The sequence below is a fragment of the Podarcis pityusensis genome (assembly GCF_964106645.2).
Source record: "Podarcis pityusensis genome assembly, chromosome: 10".
Lineage (NCBI taxonomy): Eukaryota > Metazoa > Chordata > Lepidosauria > Squamata > Lacertidae > Podarcis > Podarcis pityusensis.
Window position 1 is genome coordinate 33,048,080 of NC_138035.1, and position 15,693 is coordinate 33,063,772.

Genomic DNA, 15,693 nt, shown 5'->3' on the forward strand with positions numbered 1-15,693 from the left:
AAGCTTGTGTGCGGCTCTTGAGGGCTTTTCCCACCTGCCTCCCCCCTGCATTCGCTCCATAGGACGCACACACATTTTCCCTTGCTTTTTAGGAGAGAAAAAGTGCGTCCTATGGTGTGAAAAATACGGTAAGCAGTTTAGCAAGAAAGTTGAGCTGTGCTCCATAATCACAAAGCTTTCCAGCTGAGCAACAAGAAGGTTTTTACAGCTTCTTCCTTAAGTGTTCTGAAAGGACATTTTGTGAAAGATTTTTGCTCCCTGATGTCAGATGTTTTTAACCACTGATCAGAAATGTCAAACTTAAGCTTTTTTTTACCTTGTGGATGTTGAAATAGATTATTATCTGTTTTTCATTATCTTAACTAAAAGAATCAACTTACAACAGAAAAGAGGAGTTAATACTACAAAACAAGTAACATATCTAGAAGTACTCTTCTTTCCAAATTAAAAGCGTTACTTCTTGCTATATCTCAATTAATTCTAAAACAACCACTTTTTAATACATGGGTCACTTCTTAGAGAGCGGAAGTCTTTGTCTTCTATTGAAACACAACACAGTTTCTAAACAATGTTGTACATATTCCAGAATCGCAGGAAAATAGCAAAAATAGATATACTGTGTTCAGTACATTGAGAGTCACATACTTAATTTTATTTTTAGTAAAACATCTCCTAGGCTTTATGGTTATGCAGATCAACTTGAACAGTGTGTGCACCCACAATGCCTGGTGGATTCTCCAATGTTAGAAAGAGTCTACAGGAGATTGGGGGATGAAGTTTCAGGACCCTGAATAATTGGGTTCGAGCCCCATACTCGGCAAATGATTCCTGCACTGCAGAGGGTTGGACTAGATGTCCCTTGTGGTCCCTTCCAACTCTACAATTTGCCCAGTACTACAGGTTGCAGAATTTAGTTTCTCGTGGCACATCTTTGCTTTTTACAGAGCATACATAAACTTATCTGAAAAATTTAGAAATGAGGAAACAATATTTATTCATTCCAAAAAGGTTCCTGGACCCATTTATCAGTACCATACAGACAAGGCAAACATGGTACACAGAAAGTTCAATGCAATTCCACAGCATATGCCCAATTTCTGATACACAAAAGAACATTTGGATCAGAGGAGTGACTGTCAGTGACATATTTATCAAGGGAAGAGCCATATCCTGTTGGTTGGTTGTTTGTTTGTTTGTTTGGTATTGCTATTTTTTGGTGTTGTGATACTGTATTGTTCTTAACCTGCATTGTGGTTCTTACCAGTTTTATAAGCTGCTCATGGATTCATGAATCAAAAGGCAGAGTATAAATATTAGAACAAATATATGCAACAACAACAACAAAAGGCTTTAATGACTAGAATCAACAATTTGGTGGCTGAATGCTCATTTCTCACATAAATTAGCAATGATGCCTCTGTTTGTTTATGTTGGTATTCTCTCCTGAACTCTGGTAATTTTTGCTCCTTAAAGACTAATCTTGTTCTATACAATTTGGTACATTTAGTGAGCAAAAACATGGGGTTTTTTTTGCAAGCGGTCAACATTATCCAATATAACCTAAATAACTGTGAAGACATAATATGATGTGCAGTTTTTATTCAGTTATCTGAGGTTTGGCTGTTTCCAGAAGTCTTAATCCAACATGACCTGTGAACTTGAAAATATCTGTATTTCTAATATAACTATTTAACAAAGCAGCTACTTTGGCAAATTAAGTTTACGCTCAAAAAATTTTATAGCTTCCTTTCACAGAGATAGATAGCTGATCTTCAGATAGCTCCACATTCCTTGTTCTGTACTGTTTTTGAATAGAGAAACAAGGGGGGGTATCCCAAATACACCTTTACACATCATAAAGCATCATTCAGCAAGCAGAGGCTCAACCATGTCTGCATGTTATAAATTATCATCCAACTTTATATTGCTTAGCTATATACAGAAAAGTACATTATGGTTATTTTACAAATTGGTGCTTTAACAATATAACCAGAGGTTGAACAAGTAGACAAGAATTAGCTGGCCAATTGTGTCCAGCACAGCAAATAATGCCAACCCATCTCCAACAAATCAATTGATGAAAGGAAGTTTCCAATCAGCTTCCCATCCATTTCGAAACTTCTTTTTCTCAGACTATTTGCAGACAACAACTTTTAACAGAACATTTACTGAATAGCTACAGCCAAAGAAAAAAAATCAGTACAAAAGCTATGCAATGAAGCTATCTTTCATAGAATGAACAGAATCCAGATTAAAATAAACTAATTCCACAGAATAAAGAAAATATGAAGACTCATATTTTCTGACCATGCCATCCCACAGGAAATGGAAACACACACACACACACACACACACACACACACTATATAGAAAGAGATGCCAAAGAGTATATTTAGAAAGCATTGCCCAGAAACAAAATGTCTAAAAATAAACTGTGATGAGACCTATGTAGCAAATGGCAGCAAATTGATAACAACTTTATTACCTTGTGCTTGGGGCACCTCACTGAGAAATTCTCTTCGTTTAGTAAACAATCTAAAAGAGAAGAAAACAAAAGGTAAAAAATATTCTGAAAATAGCCACCAACTCCAAACCCAGCATGAAGTGATTTTAAACCACACTGCTAACAAAAGTGTTATGTTTGCTTCTTTATCTCCAATTATAGATCATTTTTTCGTAATATGAAAAAGGTGCTCACAATGTAGTAACCACTAATGTCTGAAGGAGAGATGGGTGCCTGCAAGCACACTGTAATCATGTACTCAAAAGTCTTAGCAAACTCACATTCCTAGGAATACAGTGGAACCTCGGGTTGCGAACGTGATCCGTGCAGGAGGCACGTTCGCAACCCGCAGTGCTGCGGCTGCGTGGGTTGCGATTCGGCGCTTCTGTGCAAAGCGTGATTTAGCGCTTCTGAGCATGCGCAAGCAACGAAACCCGGAAGTAACCCATTCCAGTACTTTCAGGTTCAGCGTGGTGCACAACCTGAAAATGTGTAACCTGAAGCGTCTGTAACCCGAGGTGCCACTGTATGCCTACTTATCTCCCCTTGTAACATGAAGTTGTTCAGGTAAAGAACATGCTACAAACACTTTTTTCAAAACTCTTAAGTCAATACAGAGGCTCTTTAACAGATTGATTCCATGCTCACCAATAAATTTTGATTAAAAAACTACTTGTTTATGGGCATTCTTCCTCGGGGTATACTTTCAGTTCAAGCTTCAGACATGTGATCCTGCTGCACCCTACATTCTTTTAACTATCTTTTTTTAGGGGGAGGGTGTCAAATTTCAGCTGCTTCATCAAGATAGTATGTTTTCAGAAAACCATTAATGGATCCAGTCCCCACAATTCCTTACAACCTCCATGTGACTCCCATGGTGGTAAATAAAAGCATGCTAATTTGAAATAATCTTAAATATGTGCTATAACCATATCCTCCTCCTGCTACAATCTGCTGGAAATGTTATAACAGTCAGCATGAGACTAACAAGGAAAAAACTGTTCTCTCTCTGATTTTGGCTCAGTTTCCTTTGCTGCAAGGGGTATGTCAGTGTTCCACATTGAAAGCTCTGAGCCGCATAAAAAGAAGCTTAAAGAAGGCTAAAACAATTCTGTGTAGTTCTCTAAGACAAGCATTTATCCCACCTGCAATTCAAAGCATATGGGCCACATTCATACATAACATGAAAACACTGTTTATTGCAGCCTTCCAACTTGGTGCCCTCCAGATGTTTTAGACTCCCAATTCCCAATTCAGTTCCAAACAGCAGGGAAGGCTGGTTTACGATGACATGTACAAGCTGGTAAAATCCCAAGCAAGCCCTGGTCTCATGTTCCCCCCACTCCTCTTCCTACACGGCATGAAGACATTTGCTTTTGCTTTCAATGAATCTTGGGCTGGTGGTATTCTCAGGAACAGGGACTGCGGTTTATAATATACTCTAGTGCAGAGCTTTCCAAAGTTTTCAAGTTGGTGACACACTTTTTGGAAATGCATCATTCTGCAACACAGTAATTCAATTTAACCAAAGGTTAAACTAACCAATTCCAGCCCCAGGAAGAGTGCAGGGAGTGTTTGTGCGACACACCTACACACTGCAGCCGACAAACTAACGTGTCGTGACATACAGTTTGGAAAGCTCTGCTCGTCAGTTTCAAAAAATGCCAACTGAAAACATGGGTTATGAAGTTGGCTTGTTACTGTATATTCCAGGGTAATGTTGTTTATGCTTCAGTCTGAAGAGAATTCTGCTGCTCTTCCTCATAGAGAGTTGGTTCCAAAAGTTATTTTTGTTGAGGGTGGGGGCAACCTAGCAGGTGAAAACAATGGTGAGGGGAGGTGCTGCTGCTTCTCTATCTCACAGGGCATATAAAATGGATGACCACTGTTAAAGAGTAGGAGGCTAGGCCCAGCTTGGCTGGTGAGAGAAGAAGCATGTGGAACTGGCAGAACCTCACTCTCGGCTGCTGCTTCCCTTCCTACAGGCCAGGTAGACCTCAATATTCCAAACTCCATTAATATTCTAAACTCCAGACAACAAAGGAAAACCAAATAAATAAATGTGTGTTGTCAAGAAGCAAAGATCCCACACATTTTCTTCATGCTTAGTTGGTACTGGCTAATTTTGACTCATTGTGACAGGAACCAAGCAAGTTTTAAAAACAAAAACAAAACGAAACAACCTTCAGAGGGGTGGAGAAGAAAAACAGGAAGGAGAGGGGCTTGGTAAATTTTCCAGCAGTTAGTGGTGGGAGGGGTACAATTCTTACTTCCTTGCACAGAATTAATTCAGCTGCAAAATTTTGTTCTGTTTTCTTAAAGAACCAAGTACAGCATCTATACTGCAGGAAGACATACAAGTCTCAGTCTCATTCACAATGTTTCATCTCAGTTTTTAATCATCTAGATCCACAGCATCCTATGAAATGTACATACTGTACTTTTGACCATACTAACTAGCAACTACTAATATCTGTACTCTTCTTTAATTTTCCCACTCTTATGTCAGAGGCAGTCGACAGTAGTAAGACTATTCCTGTCTATGTTACTGAAAGTTAAGAGAGGCCAAAAATAGAAGGCTGACTCAGCAGCATTCAATGTCTTTCTTAGAAGGTAGTTTTATTTAGTCATGTCAGGATTATAAGCAGAAGCAACTCCATGTTGTTGAAATACCAGTATGGGAAACAGGCACCAGTCTCATATGCTCCACAAAATCCAAAGAAAAAGCTCCAACACATGCACATCCAAAAGTATCTAGCATAAGAGCCGACTCACATGAAAGGCACACTATACAGTGGTACCTCGCAAGACGAATGCCTCGCAAGACGGAAAACTCGCAAAACGAAAGGGTTTTTGGTTTTTTGAGTTGCTTCGCAAGACGATTTTCCCTATGGGCTTGCTTCGCAAGACGGAAACGTCTTGCAAGTTTGTTTCCTTTTTCTTAAAACCGTTAATACAGTTGTGACTTGACTTCGAGGAGCAACTCACAGCACGCGGTGTGGTAGCCTTTTTTGAGGTTTTTGAAGACTTTGGTGATTTTTGAAGCTTTTCCAAAACTTTTCCGACACCGTGCTTCGCAAGACGAAAAAAACCACAAGACGAAAAAACTTGCGGAACGAATTAATTTCGTCTTGCGAGGCACCACTGTACAAGGATATGCTAACACAAAAGATTCTTCAAGTAAGATTTTTATATGACAGTAAAAAGAATGTAACAACACACAAGCATGTTGTTACAGCAAATGCTCTGAAGTGCTTTGCAGCTCAACAATAGCTATCCTCTCTGGTATCAACTCCATTCACTGGTCTGCAATTTTAGTCTCTTGACAATCTCTGGCACTCCAAATGTCTTATGATTACATCTAATTATACTAATAGAGGAAGCAGGTACTATAATTCAATTCACTCCTTCAAATGAGGAAAGGCAGAAACCACACAAATCATCCTTTCTGTTCTACTTTTAGCATACTTTGGCAGAAGTCCTAATTATTTTCCAAGAGGAAACAGGTTTTAAACTCTGCATTAGTAAATATTTGTCTTGTGGTTGACACTTGTAAACATAAAATCTGGTATTTGAAGCAAATTCTTTTTCCATAATGTGTTGTGATTTATTATATAATGGTGCCGCATTCAGTTCTCACAGGTTACTTTTAAGTGGTTAGTGATTTTCACGATGCCTCTCTTATAAAGTCTTCTAGATCAAACCAGTGAACAGTCATTCCAAAATCATTTCCTTGTTCTTACCTGCATCAATGGCACACGGATAATGATATCGGAAAGAGCAGCCTTTGTTGTAGCAGCCTAGGGTGGCTCCTGGCTCCTGGCAATGAGAACATTTCTGAAAGAAATGGAAAGATAGAACACTAACTCGTATACAAATCTTGTGCCACTGTTTTACAGACACCCAAACACACAGCTACAAAAGGCTTCATTTGCTTAATTCTTTTGTCTAGGATTATTTAATAAATTTGACACCACACTTTTCCAACTACTGGTGTAAAATGAACAAGGGCAATATCAGAAACTGTGTCAACCTTACTCAGTTGTCCACAGCTCACAGCTTCTCCTATTCCCAAGCCCTATAGCCTAACGCCCTCGATGCCTAAAAGTTTTCAACTGGGCATTATTTAATAATAAGTATTTGTAAATACTGCAAACACATGGATGATTATTCATTCTGACACACTATCTTCTCACAATACTGTTTGTGTGCTTGTTTACCTAGCACTTTATTTGTCTCATCCAGGGGCACCAACTTGCATAAAATATTGGAGGGTGGGTAGGTAAGGCCCCGCCCCGATCCTATGCACCTTAGGCTTTGCAGCCTCTCTAATCACAAGACACGACACACACAGTCCATTTACCTCCTTTGGCATCAGTCCCTGCCCCCAAGCCTGGCAACAGAGTGGCGGTAGGCAGGAGAGGGAGTGTAGCTGGGGAGCGTGTGAGCCAGTGCCAGGCAGCAGCTGTGTTCCTTTGATGCACTTTCACAATGAAGGTTCAATGCCCATTAACTTGCCCCCTCAAATGTTTTATTGGGGGAGCTAGAGTGACCTGGGCTCCTAGTATTTGGTGTCCTTGTCCTCATCCCTTGCTCACATTATTGTAAGAACTACATCTCTACGTCCATTAGCGGGTTTCTGGTTCCGATCTGCCTTAATGGAGGCAGCCCCCACAACATTGCAGGGATTGAAGGCGGGGAAAAACAAGAGTGGTAGAGGGTAAATCATTCTTGGAAATTCCTCCCAGGAAAGGGAGGAATGGGATTAACTCGCAGTCCGTCTCAGTACCTGGCTCTCGCTCCAGCATGGAAAGCAGAGGGCAGGGAGGCACTGAGTGTAAAAGCAATTCGTCTGGTGAAAACCCTCCCACGTCCCCATTAAGAAGCAGAGGTTCTTCTGCTAACTGGATTTTTAATTGGCTTTAAAGTCAGGCACGCTCTGAGAGAAGATGTTGTCATCAGAACTGCGGAATTACCCAGCTGCATTGATCTGAGATTTGGAACTGAGAAAGAGATTTTATTCGGTGTGGGCGGTAGATAGCGGAGAGGGAAGCCTCCAGTTTCCTGTTTACTTTGAGTTTCCTTATTAATGATTCGGCAACCCTCTCCAGACATAAAATTTTAAAGATACAAAATGAAGTTGGACTGCAGTATGAAATAAAACTAGTGATTAAAAGAACAGTTAGCTGTGTGTGGTTTAAAGAGATGGGGACAGCTCTAATACTGGAATTGATTATCTTGGAAAATTAGAGTGGATACCATCTCTACCCCCCCCCCTTTAAAAACAACAGATAAGAGATACAACTTAAGTGGACTTTGGCCAAAATGCAGTTGTAAAGATGAAAGGAATTTGGAGCCATGGAGACTCTGATGGTCATTAATTGAAATGAAAGTACTCCATGATCCCCTGCAGCGGAAGCTGGATCCCTCTTTCTTGGGCTGTGAAAATTTCTAGATGGTGATTGAGTAGTGAGAAAGAGTGGACTGTTGGATTATGTTATTGTCCAGAAACACCAAGCAAGATGAAAGCACGATGGGAGGGAACTAATGAGATATTTTGAGAATTCCCCAGGAATAGCCCCACCCCAGCTATGCTGAGAGATCACAGCAATTGGAGGAATTTCAAGAATGGGACAGCAGATAAAGGCTAAGGACTTTATAATTGGACATATTCAGACTAACACATGCAGAGAAAAGGAAAATAATAAGAGCACCTCATTTGAAATCCTATGGAAAGTTAGATAAGGTATTAACATGAATAGTAATCTCTAAAAATGCAGCTGTTATCTTAAGGATTAATATTCCAACTGAAATGTAATTAGATGTTAATAAAAATATGAACTGCAGCAATACAAGAACTGGATAAAAAACACTGATCAAGGAGCATGAGAAACCACTTTGATTAAATTGGATAAATTTGGAAATAATTGGAATTATCTTGATATTAATTGAAATCTGTATAACTGGCAAAACTGTGGTAATATTGGGTAAATATTGGAAAATTAATAAAAATTAATTATAAAAAAGTCGATTAGAACAGGAGTGGGAAAGCTTTTTCAGCCTGAAGGCCCTCTACTCTCAATACACAGTTATTTAAACTTTGCCTCTACTTCTCCCCCCCCCCAACCAATTTCTGGTTTTGAAAAAAGATCCCGTTCATATGAATACGAGCTTTTTTCTGAGCCTGTTTACCACAGAGGGTGTTTACAATTTTCAGGGGTGCTGACACTTGGGGAAGGCTAACCCTTCTCTCCCCAGCTGTCACTTCCAAAAATCACTCCCCCAGTGCAGCAATTAGCCTCAGGAATAAAAGTCCCATTTGCGTGATTACTAGGATTACCCTCAACCACCTACACAAATGTACTTTCTACTGAACTATAGCTCCACCGACTGTGCCCGGCAGAACTCATCTGCTACTGCTGCCAGCTTCCCTGCTGTCAAACAAGTCTCCAATCTGACAGATGCTGCTGCTTTCCAGTCTACGAGCACCATAATAGCTCCAGCTTCTCCACCTCCTGGGACCTGAAGCCATCTGTTTCTTTCAAGAATGAATAGGGCACAAGGCTCCACAATCTTGGCAAAAAGAAAAGGAACATTTCCAGAAATGAAGCGACCTAACCCTTGCCTTATATCAGAGATTTTGACATTTAATTTCCAAGCACCACAACTTGAGAGTGACAACTATCTTCGACTTCCTCCCACCTGGTAGCTTGTGCATTGCACTAACCTCTTTCATCAATCCCAGCAACCGGGATAGACTTTCTTTTTTAAGTATTTGCTTTCGTAACAAAAATGAAACAGTATGTAACAACATAAACAAATAACTAATGTATAGTAAAATGCACTGGTTGTATCTATGTTGTTCTCTAAAACACTTGTTCTTCCCTTATGACTGGAATGATCTCTTTTTTTGTTTACAGTCATCCACAGTGTGTATGGCCAGTAGCTGCCAGTTACCTTTTACCCAGTATTGGTCTCTACAGCTACAGCAGGCGCTGTAACCTTCCAACAGTTTGACTTCACCCCAAAAGGCACTCCTGAGACAGACAGATGCCGACAACAACATGCAGTATTAGAAACTCAGATATTTAAGCGAATCGCCAAATGGCACTTTTAACCTAGGTTACAGTCGCCGCAACGGAATGTCTATGAGTCATTTTTTGTGGTGGAATTCATTATCATTATCGTCGTCATCATCATCATTATTCATTTCTGTGCCGCTTTATGTTTTAAAGAAAAAAAATCTCAAAGTTGTTTACAACACAAAACATGAAATAAAACAACCCAGAATAAAACAAATTCAAGTTTCAAGGAAAGTATTTCAGATCCTTCTCTAAGTAACATTTTGCTTTCCCCATATTTATTTATCTGCTTAATTTGTATAGTTCGCCTCTGCATATGAAAACAGGTACATGACTGTCTGCAGTCTCTCCAGCAGTGCAATGATTTTTATTTTAAATCTTCTTTTGAAATTAAATGTGAGGAAACTGGATTATTATTTTTTAATTTTTTGGAAACTACTAGACTGGGGGTCAGGAACCTTCCAGAAATTGTTGGTCTCAAACGCCTATTAATCCCAACCAGCATGGCCAATAGTCTAGGGGCCAAAGGTTTTGATCCCTATGCAACAACTGTAGCAAACACTGTAGCCTGCCAGCCCTATTCAAAGTTTTGCAAAGCAAGCAACATTGTGCCACAATCAGAATTTATGACAGCAACAAGAGAGCTACAGTTTCATGGCTCTAAAATGTTCTGCCCTAAGTGAGCCATAATCAAACAGCATTATGTGGTGCAAATTGAGAATCTCACAAGGCTAACTATGAACAGCAAGCACAACAGGTACCAACTTTCAATACATCCTGACAGGTACCTTGAGGAAAGTTCTTCCTCTTCAAACTACCTACAACTGATCCAAAAACCAAAATGTGGGGTAAGGGATCACAAAGGGTCAATAGCAGATACCTAGACACCATCATATTAGGGAGCAGCGACAGAAACAAAAAATTAGGCAGATATCCATTTATTCATTCAATGTTTATCCCATCCTTCCTCCTGAAGGAACCCAGTACATTGTTGATCTAAACAAGTTAAATATATACTGTATGCATGGGTTATATTTTATTTATCCATTGCTTTTTACACAGAGATAAGTATCATAAAGCAACACAGCAAAAAACAAAAACAAAACATTAATACTGTGTTTATAAAAGGGCAAATCTTAACCTTCCCCTAAAGATGAGCACTAAAAAGTAAAACAACCCATAACTCACTAACCTCCCAAGTAAAAATCAAAGGTCTGAGTAAATAGATCTAGCTTGGCACCAACAAGCAAGCAATGATGGTGTCAGGCATGCTTCCCTGGGAAGAGCATTCTACAAATGAGAAGCCACCACTGAGATGGCCTGTTCTCATGCTGCCACCCTCCACACATCCCTCAAGAGAAAGCACACAGATCCAGGTCTGATTAGGTTCATATAGGAATAGGTATGGAGGTCCTAAGATACAAAATGCATTACAGATCAAACCCAGCATTTTAAATTGAGCCCATATGTCTAAAAGAATTGACAGGCTAAAAATGTAATTCTCCCTTCTACACGATACCTGTCCTTTTGTTATACTAAGCAGTAAATTATGCGGTTTTTTAAAAAAAATAATACAGCGTATGTAGCAAAATTTTTAAAAATATGCAAACAGGATGTACATAAACTATAAAGACCACAGAACCACTTCACACTAAATAAAAATATTGCCTTAGTATGCTAAGCACTGGTTACTAAGGGGTACTTCTAAATACTAATGTGGATAAAGAAAGAAAAACACTATGACATCACAATTAGCTGTCATTCTAATGTGATACATCTAGAGATGTGAAACAGACCAAAGGGCATACAAGATGACAGGAAGAGGTCAGCAGAAGCAGTGGTAGGCAAACTACACACTGAGGAGACTGTTGCTTGCCCAGGCAACAGACTATCTGAACCATTTTTCACTGTGTACCTAGCTTCATGACCCCACAATACAGCAAGAATCAGAAACACTGAAGTGGAATGTAACAGCTTATCTAAGCTCAGCTTCATGGGTAAGGAAGGGTTTGATGATCCCAAACGAGTCTAATGTGTTGTTACATTGTTTATGTCTCTAACACTACGCCGAACTACAAGTCTACTAAAAATGACTTAGAGAAAGATTCCTCTAATAACAATTTTTCAACATTACACAATACCACTGAGAAAGTACAGAAACAGAGAGATGCATTTCCACAAAGGACCTTTGTAATATTTGAGTTGTGATGCTCAACACAATAAGGGGCACCAAAATTAATGATGAGCCAAGCCCTCACTGGTCATACTGCACGCAATAACTCGCTGCTCAGTATGCGATCTGACACTACTGGAAATAATAGCATCTGAGTTTATATGAGTGCTCTATCTGTAGTGGCTTATTCACATATTCAAATCATCACCTGATGGAGTAGTGTAGTCAACAAGTGTGAACAGGCTTTCAAAGATTTTTATTTAGAGGTAACAGGCAATTTTTCTGAGTATGCTAAGGAGCCTCCACAGTTTCAAATTTCTTCTTGCATAGGCTCAACCCTTCATCCTATGCTTCAACCAAATGTTTCCTAGGAAACTTTTAAAAATCTACTCAGCTTGTAGGGTATCTTTCAAAGTAATGGTTTCTGAGTGGAAGTGCCTATTATTCCCAGAAACAATATTTCAATAACAACTGAGCTAGATGTGAACTTTCACCTGCATGCCCCAGGCAATTAACAATTGAGATTTATTACAAAAAAAAACACCACACCAATACAATTGAAGTTCCTTAATCAAAGCAGAGGAGCAAAATAGATACTCTAGGGAACCAACAGTAGAGTTCTTGGAGGGTGTGTCTGAGTCCTTTTTAAACTGTGAGGAAAGAGGCTGGTAATCTGGAATGTGTTTCTTATTGATTCACATTTTGGGACTCATTACAGCAAACGTCAGATTGCCTTTCCCATTACCACCTGGTGAAAACATGGCTATTACAGGAAGCTTTTGATAGTGGGTACTGTAATTTGTAACTCCTTGCTATGCTTTTGATTTCTGGTATTGCTGTTATTACTGTCTGCTGGTTTAGGTTTGGGTTTATTGCTAATTGTTATTGTTGTTTTACTGTGCTTCTGGATTGCTTTTAATTACTTGGATTGTTACTTGTCTTTGATTTTATTTTAGGAAAGAAAAGTGGGATAGAAGTTTTACAAATAAATACAGTTGACTTGCAACCTACATGTGTTTAACATGTGCAGTTTCAACCTTATGCTGTTGAAGACTGGCCAGTTGAAATTGCACAAATTAAATGCACAGAAGACACAGAGTGCTTACTGGGCTCTGGGAGGCTCTCGCAAGATCAGACAACCTCAAAAGAGCCTGCTAGAGCCCAGCAAGTCAGGCAGATAACAACATCACTTGTTGTGCACCGGTAAATGCTGCACTATGTTTTTACGGGCCACTTTCTGGTTTTTAAGGGTTGTTTTGACTATATGTGACTTCAACTTTACACAATATCCCTGGAACAAAACCCGTATGTAAGATGCGAGTCAACTGTAATACAATACCTATAATATTACACCTACCCCCTATCTATCCATGTTTAATTTTACAAACTGTCCTACATCTAAAGTGACAGCAGATGGCAGCAACCTTCTTGAAATGCAAAACACTGAATTAAGCCAAGGATTTTCCCTTCTTTGGTTTAGGAATCTCCTTACAGCATACAGTATTACAGCCACGGATTCTACAGAGAAAAGAAACTTCACACTGTGATCAGACTTAGCCTTTCTGCTCTAAAAGTACTGAAAGTGCTTTGGCAAGAACTCCATAAAGGGGGGCAAAAGTAAGAGAATAGATAACTGGTTAACAGGCCTCTTCCTTATAATACATTTCAGTAGCAAAATATGCAAGTCAGCTAGAGTGCTTCATATGCTATATATTTAACAGGTATGCATTACAGAACACAATGCATAACTGTAATTTGAAGCACATACATACATACATCTATTGACTTGTCCACCACAATTAACTCCTGCTGATAAAATGCTATTTTCCCCAAGCTGAAACACTACTGCATTAAATGGCATCTGGAAAGGGCCATGAAAGCAGAATTTATTTCAAAAAAGAGGGGGTGCTGAGTTCATTCACAAGATATAGATATCATGAAGAGGTTCTATATGGCAGAATTATAGACTGATATGAACATAAAATTCTTGAAGTGATAAGGAAACAGAGTTGTCCAGGACAATTATTTCTACACTCTGGACATTTAGAGTGTAACATTTGGGATTTGGAATATTAAAAGTTAATCAAGGATTGGGAGCAGGACAAAGAACAACAGGTCTCAGATATCCCAGACCTACAGTCTATTGCTCTTATTCCTTCCATCAACAGAGAAATTACTTGAAGGAAGTATTCCATCTTTCACTCGCTATCCCCCAAATACAGAATATTGGTCAATACCTTTGTTGCCCCATCTTTAATGTTATTGTTACTGTAACTATTTATATGCCACCTTCCAGCCAAAAAAACCCCACCCCCTGGCAACAACACATTGAAGCACCAAAAAAGGGGACTTTACAAAATTTGGAACAAAATCTTAACGTTTCAAAAATATTAAAAACTAAATGCATTCCTGTTCCTGCCAAAAAGGCAAAGAGAAGTCCCCAGAAAGATATGAGAGAGATCTATAGTAAATATTTAAGCAACAGGTCCTCCTTCAAGGGTCTCAGGCAAGGGGATGGGGCAAGGCAGGAAGAAACATTTACCTCTTGATGGTTCCAGCACATTCTCCCTGAAGGCAGTTTTGGAAGGCACTACTGAAAATACATTAATTTAAACTTTGATTTCTGCAGGGGAAGGTCTGAATGCTAAAGCTTTGAGAGCCAGAAATTCTTCTTCATAGCATGAGTTTGCATAGTATGTTATTCATGTGATAATTACAGTTATCACTGGTTGACCTGAATGTGTGAAATTGCTGTCATCAATTATCACATGACTTACCATCCAAGATCCTTGCCTCATATGCTTAAAATCTATTTTAATTTCTCTGAAAATCAGAGTACATGTTGCCAAATTAATCCCTTAACGAAACAGGAAGTTTACAGTATATATAAAAGCAGTACTACACTCACCCATTTCCAAAAAGCTGATTGTCTGTTAGTGAAATAACTCAGTATTAAGCCAAGCAGAAAAAGCCAAAGAAAAGTCAACTGGCTACTTAGAGACCATGCATTTTCTGTGTTCTGAGACTGATAACTGATAAATCCATCAAGATTCAGTAACAATAAACCTTGGATTTGGCAAAGAGAAGCACAATGCAGGAAATTAAAGAAACTCAGGGCCTGTTATTGTTGGTACTTGACTGCTGGTATTCTACCCCAAGTAAAACCATCCCTCATTGCAAGGAAAAGGTACCAAATACATTAGAAGATGTCTGAATGTAAGATCTTTCTAACTCTGCAAGAGAGACTCCCATTTTCTAGAAAAGGAGAAAACAGAGGTATGGCTGAACACAAACATGCCTTTGTAAGATTAGTAATAAAACCACACCCACAGCTTTATTGCGGTCCATTGACCCAAAATATAAACCATAGCCTGCAACTTTTCTATATTTATTTTTAGCTGGTGTGGTAAGAAAGTATGTTGATATACAAAAACTATCTAAACACTCACTAGTACAATGTGTTACAAGCTGTAAATATCCCTCCTAATGGTTATTAGCTTCTCCCTTCATCTAATGATCTAATCATTTTCTTGCAACACTCTCCTAGATTTCCCTTCTCTTCTTACTTTTGCTTTCTGTTCCTCTGCACTCACCACAGTTATTACATCTCCCTTATCTGTGCTGGCAGGGAGTTATGGTATCCTGGCTGCCACTGACCTTGCTACTCTGATAGAATAGAGGAATTAGCCTGCCTTGTCTCAGGTAACTAACTGATTGCTCAAGGTGCCATTTTAGGCATCATCATGCCTAATTCCTATACAATTCCCTGCTTATGTAACTAAAATGGCAACAGCCAGGCACAAAAAAACCTTAAAAACCCACCAACCTAATAAGGTCTATGCATATTTAATACCCACAGAATGCTGGTTGGCAGTTGAGGGGCGTGTGAAATGAAAAATTGGGGTGGTGGGGAGAATGGAGTGGCTGGAAATGAC

General features: G+C 39.2%; 1 protein-coding gene and 1 long non-coding RNA gene across 14 annotated transcripts in view; both read right to left on the minus strand.

Annotated features, from left to right (window-relative positions):
- The window catches only part of LOC308457780, a 119,910-nt gene that overhangs the window by 63,302 nt on the left and 40,915 nt on the right, over nt 1-15,693 (minus strand). The gene's annotated exons all lie outside the window — the stretch shown is intronic.
- TCF20 (transcription factor 20) overlaps nt 1-15,693 on the minus strand; it is a 200,220-nt gene that overhangs the window by 35,702 nt on the left and 148,825 nt on the right. For all 13 annotated transcript variants that reach the window (XM_080971877.1, XM_080971883.1, XM_080971882.1 and 10 more), the window contains 2 exons: nt 6,247-6,340; nt 2,486-2,535 (listed from right to left, as the gene is read on the minus strand). In XM_080971877.1, the coding sequence (XP_080828003.1) occupies nt 2,486-2,535; nt 6,247-6,340 (144 nt within the window). The remainder of the gene's footprint in view (nt 1-2,485; nt 2,536-6,246; nt 6,341-15,693) is intronic.